This window comes from Cyprinodon variegatus, unplaced genomic scaffold (assembly GCF_000732505.1).
Source record: "Cyprinodon variegatus isolate N-32 unplaced genomic scaffold, C_variegatus-1.0 Scaffold555, whole genome shotgun sequence".
In the NCBI taxonomy this organism is placed as follows: Eukaryota; Metazoa; Chordata; class Actinopteri; order Cyprinodontiformes; family Cyprinodontidae; genus Cyprinodon; species Cyprinodon variegatus.
This window is the reverse complement of record NW_015151008.1, coordinates 395,446-404,777: the sequence shown is the minus strand read 5'-3', so window position 1 is coordinate 404,777 and position 9,332 is coordinate 395,446. Positions and strand designations below refer to the sequence as shown.

General features: G+C 40.8%; 1 protein-coding gene across 1 annotated transcript in view; it reads left to right on the top strand.

Annotated features, from left to right (window-relative positions):
• Nucleotides 1–4,709: 4,709 nt before the first annotated feature.
• Nucleotides 4,710–9,332, top strand: part of ccdc141 (coiled-coil domain containing 141) — a 14,858-nt gene continuing 10,235 nt past the window's right edge. Inside the window, exons 1-9 of the mRNA XM_015391678.1 lie at nt 4,710–4,889; nt 5,506–5,694; nt 5,770–5,953; nt 6,766–6,878; nt 7,054–7,188; nt 7,263–7,396; nt 7,782–8,019; nt 8,290–8,579; nt 8,667–9,322. Coding sequence (XP_015247164.1) covers nt 4,710–4,889; nt 5,506–5,694; nt 5,770–5,953; nt 6,766–6,878; nt 7,054–7,188; nt 7,263–7,396; nt 7,782–8,019; nt 8,290–8,579; nt 8,667–9,322 — 2,119 coding nt within the window. The remainder of the gene's footprint in view (nt 4,890–5,505; nt 5,695–5,769; nt 5,954–6,765; nt 6,879–7,053; nt 7,189–7,262; nt 7,397–7,781; nt 8,020–8,289; nt 8,580–8,666; nt 9,323–9,332) is intronic.

Below are 9,332 nucleotides of genomic sequence, written 5' to 3'. Positions count from 1 at the left end.
TGAGTTATTTACAGAATGATATCTGTGACTGAACTGGTTTCTATGGACAGGATCTAAAGATGTCGTCATGGTGGGGGGGGACGGTTTGGTAACATCAGGATTTGGGCAGCGTGCTGTAACTCACTCTTCTGTAACAGCTTCACATACAGTTTCCTTCCATCCATCTGAATCCATCAGAGTCACAGCGGGTCTCCAGACGTCTGCGGGTGTTAAAGGAAAGCTCTGAGACCTTAAAGCTTTCTCTCTCCGGTTCATTTTACTGAAAAGAGAAAACTCTGGACAAACTCTTTAAGTAATACTTCATAATATATATGTATTAAATAACCAGGAGACAACAGATTTTGATAGAACTCGTAATCTTACTCGGATCAGAGAAATTGCTTAGATTTACAGAAGGCAGCTGGTTACCAATCATCACTTCTTGGGAAGTGACCCTGATTAACAGTTAAAGAGGCATTTTACACATCTCCAGTCTGCCACATCATCACATCAAACATGTTAGGAGATGAGAAGCCATAAATGCCTCCAGCCTTATCAAAATATTACACTTTGTTCTTAGCTGAAGGACGCCGCTCTCATTCCGATCCCAAATCTCTGCCACATGCAGAATGAACATTATGCCTGTATATAGCCAGACTGAGGAACTGGCCTAATTAGATAAACTACTGGGGAAAACATCAGCTCTGACATGAAACAGGCCGCTAATATTAAGGTGTAATAAACTCACACCTCATCAATGATAATTATCCTAACAGGTGAAAGGCGGGGTGCACCATGAGGCAGCAGCCTTTTTCAATGTTTGCACTGACTGATGCTTTAAGGCCATTATGTGGATCAATATGAGAGCGAATGCTGCTAAACATCATTTACTTGTTAGCATTTAGGAGCAGCTTCAGCTGAAGAAGTGAGAAATGCAGTCAGTGCTTGGCTGAATAGAATTTATCAGATGACTAAAGACGTTATTTATCAAAAGTTTGAAGAGGACAAAGGGGAAGGATACATCCTTGCTGGACTCCTTTGCTGATGTTTAGAAAGTAGACTTCACTCCCTGTGTTCTGTCTGAGTGTCTCTGAATCCCCCCCACACCCAAGCACCTCGGTTTGTTTAGCATAGCTGATGGTCGACAGAATCAAATGCTTTAGAGAGATTCACAAACGGGGGGGGGGGGCAGTTTGCTATCCAGGGTGTTAATTACATAATTAGTTAACGACACCACAGCTTTACTGTGAGCTGCTCTGAAACCGGACTGGGTTTCATGTGGAAGGGAGTCCTTTGGTGTCTCTGTGTTGCCCTGCGATAGACTGGCAACCTGTCATTAGTTATGCATAATGGTCTTAAAACATTAGTCGGTGCAAACGCTGAAAAAGGCTGCTGCCTCTGAATCTCTGAGTGGATTGATGATTAACTGTCCTTCTCAACTATTATAGAACATCTTTAATAGAAGCTGAAGCTTTGATCAGCTTTTACTGCAGAAATAAATCAAGCTTGATCCCAGATATGAGGAGAAGACGTGTGCAGTCCACCTTCCTCCTGATCCTGGACTATGGAGACATTCTGTACTTGAACAAAGCCTCTTTTGCCCTTAACTGCTTGGACACGCTTGATCCGTGTTATCACAGAGCAGTACGATTTATCACCCACTCAGCATCCAGAGCTCATCACTGCCAGCTGCTCTTCCTGCTCTCATGGTCTTTGCTCCTCCTGAGGAGACGGATGAACTGGCTAATATACATTTATATGGCTGGTTTGGTCAAATAGTCCTCTAAGCTGGAGTGGATATGATGTATGGGGATGGCAGAATGATGCTGTGGGGGTATCTTCCAGTGGTGCAGGAACATTGGTTAAAGTGGATTTAGACTGAGGGCTTCAGCTTCACTTCATATCAAAAGTTAAAGGACTAAACCTGGGAAAGCGCCGTGACCCCAAACCTGGAATAAAACTAAAGGGTCATTTTATGGCCTCAACAGTAACCCTGTTAGAAAACGCTGCAGGACCAACAACAGTGTTTATCATCTATTTATAGAGCAGGAGGTCCTTTGGTCAAACTGTTGTTTGCTGTAACTTTACTCCTCTGTGCTCAGAGCAGCTGCTGCCTTCCTGCTCAGATTGTTCCTGTCACTGAAACCTGGACTTCAGGCAGATCAGGATGGATTTAGGCTGCAAATGAAAAAGCTCTTCTGCTTTTCAACTCCTTCAACTCGTTTCTCCATATTTAACACAGTTTCACTACAGCTTCAACAAAAAATAGTCCAATAGAAATATGTCACATTGCAGCTCAGCGTTTCTGCTCGTTCTACCAAACTTTGCACATCATCTCTAAGTTGGTTCTGTGCAGATCAAATCTTGCAACATTCTCTGGTTTCCAAGTAGACTTAAATTTCATGTCCGTGTTTATCCCAAAGCAAAGGTACTCCATTCTTTGAAAATCATCTTCCATTTATTTCATGTATATGGACTAAATTTAACCATAAAAATTAACTAGTTGGATGTAAAGAAAAGTTGATTTGGCCTTTAGATAAGGCACTGTTCAAAAGGTTTTCAATAATATTTTTTTTCCACCTCCAAACATTTGAAAAAATAAATACAGACTTCTCAAATAAAAACAAAAAACAAAATGTAGCTCAGGGCATTGTGCTTCCAGAGTGTCATGATTTGTTTATGGAAGGTTGACCCAAAGCAGAGGCAGGAAGGCAGAGGTGAATTGTAAGTTGATTTAATGATGAATAACTGAAAAAACAAACAAACAGGCAACCAAGAATCAAAAAATCCAAAGATGAAAACTAAGTCCAAAAAAAAAACAGAAATCAGAAGTTCAAAAAAATCCAAAGATCTAAAAACAAGAAGGCCATAAATCAAGTGAAACGTTACCCCCCAAAAAATGGAGTCATCAGGGGAATTACTTTAACCAGGAAGACTTAGAGAGACGAGTTAGAGGAAGACAGACGAGGACCCAGCAAAGAGGAACTGAAGACAGAGGGCTTTTAAAGGAGACTGAGACAAAGAGAGGGCTGATGAGAAGACTGGGAACAGGTGAAGACAGAGCAGAAACAAAAACAGGAGCTAGGGAGAAAGCAGAACACAAGAGGGCAGCAGAGGGCAACAAATGAAAAAACATGGAAGACTGAAAAATAACTAGAAAACACAACAAAATAATAATTAAACCACTAGGACTCTAAAACAAGGAGAAAAGTAAAAGTAAACACTCAAAAGAAAATATAACAGAACAAAGACTGAAACAATAACTAAGAATTAACCAGAGAAAACAGCAAAACAAAAATAAAACTACTAACACTAGAAAACAAGGAGCAAAAACCCAAATAACACAATAAACTAAGAATTAAACCATAAAAACTAGGAAACAAGGAGAANAAAGTTGATTTGGCCTTTAGATAAGGCACTGTTCAAAAGGTTTTCAATAATGTTTGTGGAAAGTTGACCCAAAGCAGAGGCAGCAAGGTAGAGATGAATTCTAAGTTGATTTAATGATGAATAACTGAAAAAAGTCCAAACAAACAGGCAACCAAGAATCCAAAAATCCAAAGATGAAAACAAAGTCCAAAAAAAAAAAAAAAACAAGAAACCAGAAGTAAAAAAAAATCCAAAGATCTAAAAACAAGAAAGCCATAAATCAAGTCAAATTACCTCAAAAAACCATGAGGTCATCAGGGGAATTACTTTAACCAGGAAGACTTAGAGAGACGAGTTGGAGGAAGACAGACAAGGACCCAGCAAAGAGGAACTGAAAAGAGAGGGCTTTTAACGGAGACTGAGACAAAGAGAGGGCTAATGAGAAGATTGGGAACAGGTGAGAACAGAGCAGAAACAAAAACAGGAGCTAGGGAGAAAGGAGAACACAAGAGGGCAGCAGAGGGCAACAAATGAAAAAACATGGAAAACTTACAATAACTAGAAAACACAACAAAATAATAATTAAACCACTAAGACTCTAAAACAAGGAGAAAAGTAAAACTAAACACTCAAAAGAAAACATAACAGAACCGAGACTGAAACAGTAACTAAGAATTAACCAGAGAACACAGCAAAAATAAAAATAAAACTACTAACACTAGAAAACAAGGAGCAAAAACCCAAATAACACAATAAACTAAGAATTAAACCATAAAAACTAGGAAACAAGGAGAAAAGCAAAACTGGGTACTCAAAAGAAAAACATGACAGAAAACAGAAACCTAACACAGAGGTTCTGAGTTAAAGTCCCACTGCCACAGACTGCCACTCCGGGTCCCTGAGCAAAGACCCTTAACCCCACAATGCTCCCCGGGCTCCGCACAATGGCAGCCCACTGCTCCTCAAGGGGAGGAGTTAAATGCAAAGAGTTAATTTCGTTGCTCTACACTTGTGACAGTGGAATGACACTGGAAAAAAAACAACAAAATATAAAATTAGAGAGATAATTATTTAGGTATACACTTCATGTTCTAGACAAAGGCGATAATGGTTGAAATCATAACTTAATAGATAAAATAAATTGTCCACAGCATAGAAGATAACCTTTGTCTTTCTCAGATCTCTATTTAAAAAACGTGCAAACACAACCATGAAGGCTGGACTCCATTACCTTAAGACTGAACATAAAGGCATTTTTCCGGGCTAAAATTGAAAAAAACAAAATAAGAAGAGAAACTCCAGTTTAAATTAGGTTGGACTTTTCACTGGAAGAGTCCCATCAGCAGCTGGAAACATTAAACATGGCCGTCTGTATAATAACCTGTTCTTTGAACTTTCAGCTGCGTGAATCTTTTAAGGAGCTGAAGAAACGTTTCAGCAACACTAAGTTCAACTACCTGAAGAGAAACGACAGAACCAGGAACCTGAAGGCCGTGTGCAACCAGCTGCAGCAGATGGGGGCGTACCAGGAGAAGCTGCAGGTACGTCAGAGCAGAACAACCAGTCCTGAGTCCAAAACCACGACTTTTGCTTGATGATTAACCCTGAAGGAATTAACCCTCCGGACCTGGCTGGTCCCATGAGAGCCTCAGTGGAAAAGAAGAGTGAACATTCAGAAAGCAGCGATTGTTTCCAGTTTTTATGACTAAAGGAACCACATTTTTCTTCTTCCCTGCTCTGAAAATTTGTAGTCGTTCCTCCTTCCTGCTTTTCTAATGTTCTGCAACAGTTGGGAGGAAACTTTTGCATTTAGAAGTGAAACAGCAGAGTATCCAGGAATGGCCTAGGATTGTATTTTACCTTAAGGAGGATAACAGAACAAGGCAGTAACTTAGTTCTGTTTTTTTATTTGACTGGACTGTATTAAAATCTGCATCATCTAACAAACATAAAACTCTTTTGAAACCTTTTTATAGTTATGGTTTGGACCTTTAGGTCAAACATAGCCTGGACAGTTTTGATTTGAGGCTTGGATTTAATATAGAATCTCTTTGTGCTCCGACTTAATTGATTTAGTATTTTCTATTTAGGTTCTGGTGTTTGTTGGGTTTAAGTGGTGCATTGTTGTGGTTACATGTTGTCCATCTGACCCTACAGAGCCTTAGCAAGCGGATTCATGGTGTGACGGCCCGGCTGGGTTCTGAGGCTAAGAACACCAGCGCGGCCCGGCAGGTGGAGGACGCAGTCAACGAGCTACAGAGACAGACAGGACAGCTGGAGAGAAACATCTGTGAACACCAGAAGACTCTGGACATGACGTTCAGACTGCAGCAGGCGATGGAGGAGGTACCACTGCTGAAAATCAGTCAGGATCATTGATGATCAGTTGGTCTACTTCAGCTTGTTGCTCTGCATCCACAGTACCAGTTCTGGTGTGAGGAGGCCAGCGCCACCATTACTCGGGTGGGGAAGTTTTCTTTGGAGTGTCGAAGCACAGAAGCCGTTTCTGTTCTCTATCGGCAGTTTGAGAAGTTTGTTTGGCCGACGGTTCCTCAGCAGGAGGAAAGGATCAGTCAGATTACAGAGCTGGCTGTTAGGCTACATGGTGGGTGGAAATAAAACTCAGTCAGGGGCTTTTATTCTGAAAAACACAACACACCATTCATGGATTAAGGCCGGAAAGAAAGTTGTTCATGTGTTAATTTGAGCTTTTATTTTTTTATATAACACCTGTACTTTAATTATTGCAATATTAGTTATTTTAAAGGGTTAAATATCTGATCATTAAGTAGTACAAATTTTTTTTCTGAAAGGAAAGATTATTATATCTCAGCTGACCATAATTGTTTGCCATTAAAAACAAAGCGTTTATTCAAACAGAAAAGCTAACATGAGTTAACTGGAGCTTTTATTGTGAAAGGACAGGGATCTGCTCATTAGCTGAATATGTATTATAAAAGGCAATAATTTATTCTGAAAGGTTACCTGAGCTTTCCTGATCATCTAACAGGAAATTAAATTACCGCATATCACAAGCCTTTATTCTGAAAAAAAAGTTCCATGATCAATAGCAAGTGAAATGCATAAACACCCGCATTTTAACAACCAGATAGCAAGAGCCTTTATTTTGAAAAATATCTGATAAATTCTGAAAGACAGCTGTTTTATTATCATCTTATCTGAGCTTTTAAAGTATCAGTTATGTAAATATATGTATCATGAGCTTTTATCTTGAAATTAAAAATTTCCTAGAATTTGGTTTATAGTTAAAGGAGAAGAACAGTCCGTTGGATCAGTTGAGGTGTTGAAACCAGACCAATCAGATTACCGCACAGTTTAAACATTTCTACTTATGTATTAGAAAATGTTTATTAAAGCAAAATGAAATGTTATAAATGAAATATTTTGGTGTTTCAGGGGTGGAGGAGGGGCAGCGTTACATCGAGAAGACAGTCAGTAAACACTCAGAGATGGTGGAGTCCATCAGAGAGCTGAGTGACGGACTGATGGAGCTGGAAGCCAAGCTGAAGGTGAACAAACTCTTTTTGAAGGTGGAGATCCAGATACATGCACAGGAGACATGGTGGTGTGGAAAACAATTAATAGAGTTTCATTTTGCTTCCTCTCTCATGATGGATTCATTTGTCTGAGCATATTTGGTCAGAGCGCAGGCTGAACATGTGGCTGTTCTTCTGATGTTTTCAGGTGGAGAGTCTTAAACAGCAGCCGGATGAAGAAAAGAAAGCAGAGAGGAGACAGACGGAAGAGGTGGAGGAGGTGGGAGAAGAAAGGAAGATGAAACAGAAGGATAACCGCAGCGTGCAGGAGGCAGCTGACATGGTAGAGATGAGTAAGCTAAATATAAGGTTAAAAATATCTGATGTTATTGACAGGAAGGTTTTTTTTTTTTCCAGCGTGAACTTAAAGAAACGGGCCACACCCCCGAACTAATCACAAAAAACGATAGAAACGAAGCCGCTTCGGCCAATGAGACGCCTCCATTACAGAAGAGTCAAGGTCAGGAGGTAAACGGGCCCACAGCGAGCAGGTTAGTGGGAACTCATGAAAAATAAATATTTCTCTGCCTCAGTGTTTTTTTTTTGTTTTTTTTTTAAACCCGGTAATTATGATAAAACATTTGGATATAACAAAGATTTTTTGTAAATGTCCATAGAACCGAGTGGATCAGACTCCTTTGGTTTTACCACCTTTTATGGTTTTCAATTGTTCTGTTTTCAGCAATAAAATTAACTCAGAGCAGAAGTGGATTGTTTGCATTAAAGTATCTAGTCTATAGATAAAAACTGGAGTATGTAAGGAAATTGTGGAAGCATTTTGTTTAAAAACACAAAAAAAAAATCCAGTGTGGTTATGTACAATAGCAATAAACTGTGGTTTTACATTATTGTCTTCAACTACAGAGAGTTACACAGAGGGAAGTTCACCGCCTCCCACACCCTCGCCATCTGCTCACCTGTGGATGTCAAACAACAGATCCAAGCCACCCAGAACCAGTCACAGAGCACCGCTACCGTGCCTAAAGCTAGACCTTCTCAGTCTGTCCTTAGTCCACCATTCTCTGATAATCAGGAAGATTTTCAGCAGGAGACGGAAGGAACAGAACAGCAGATAGATTCTAGTTTCTGTGGATCCAAAACATTTTCCCTACAGGTCAGATTCAGCAGTTATATTGCACTCTACGCTGATGATTCTCTGCTATATATATCACAAAAAAACCTGTTCAGTTAGAGGGTGAGTCATGGGCTTAAAGGGAAACGCCGTTTTTTTTACATTGGTCCCACTCTAATGAGAACCACTCTACTGAGATCTCAGAACTTAGTAAGAGGGACATTTTTCTAAGCAGCCTCAAATTGGGGAAAATTTTATTTTCATTTAAAATATTAATAAAACCATCAGCTAAATGTTTTCTTCCTTTCACAGGACGAATCATTGAATGTGGAGCTCCATCAGCCTGAGGATTGCTTTTCCAACGATGAATATGACTGTGCTTCCCCTGACGACATCTCCCTGCCTCCACTGGCAGAGACCCCAGAGTCCAACATGTTCCAGTCAGACGTGGAGGACGGATTCTGTTTTAGTTCACACAGTGTCCACATCAGTCAGGTCAGCCACCAGTGCCACGCCCAGTCAGAGCCAACAGGAACTGGTTCTGTCCCCCAGCAGACAGAAAGCTGTCCCGCTTCTTCGGTCAGTCGTCAAAGCAGCAGCAGGTTTGTTTGAGCCGCACTCCGTCTACTCTTTGGTGTTTACCCTTACAATGCTTTCAGAGGACAGATTTTGATTCTGTTGTCCCACAGGTTCAGATCAGAGTCCAGATCCTTCATCCCAAGTCCATCAACAGTTCCTGCTGCGACGCTCTTTACCAGCAGTTTGTGCACCGTCCTGAAATCCAAGGAGTCCAGCACTGTCCAACTGGACGGCCCCGTCCATGGAAACAACAGCGTATACGGCTCTAAAGATAGAAATGCTCCAAAGATGAGGAGTTCATCCACAACCCCTAAACAGGGTCTGAGTCAGACCCTTCATCCACAGTCCTCTAGTGGTTCTGATGTTGGGCTCCACAGTAACAGCATTCCTAAAAGAGACACAGGGGATCAAGAATTCAGCTCTAGTTTCACTAAAACCAACCGTGTCCTTCCTGAAGACAGGAATTTTCCAGAATGCCATCATGACTCGACAAGTCAGATCCTTCAGGATGTGAAGTCAATCAAAAATCTGAGAGAAAACACGCCTCCAGGAGACAGTCTTATTAAGACCACCACCAGTTTAGTTTTCCAGCAGAAAGTTTCCATCAAATCCTCTTTTTCAGACAGTCGTTGCACCATCACCTCTCTCTGTAATCCATTCCCGAAGGCGTCCTCTCAGACGTCCAGCATTACAGACCGTGTCTTCCACAAACATACGGCTCAGCTGAAGAACAGTGACTTTATAAAACCCCCAACACTCCCCCAGAGTTCAACAAT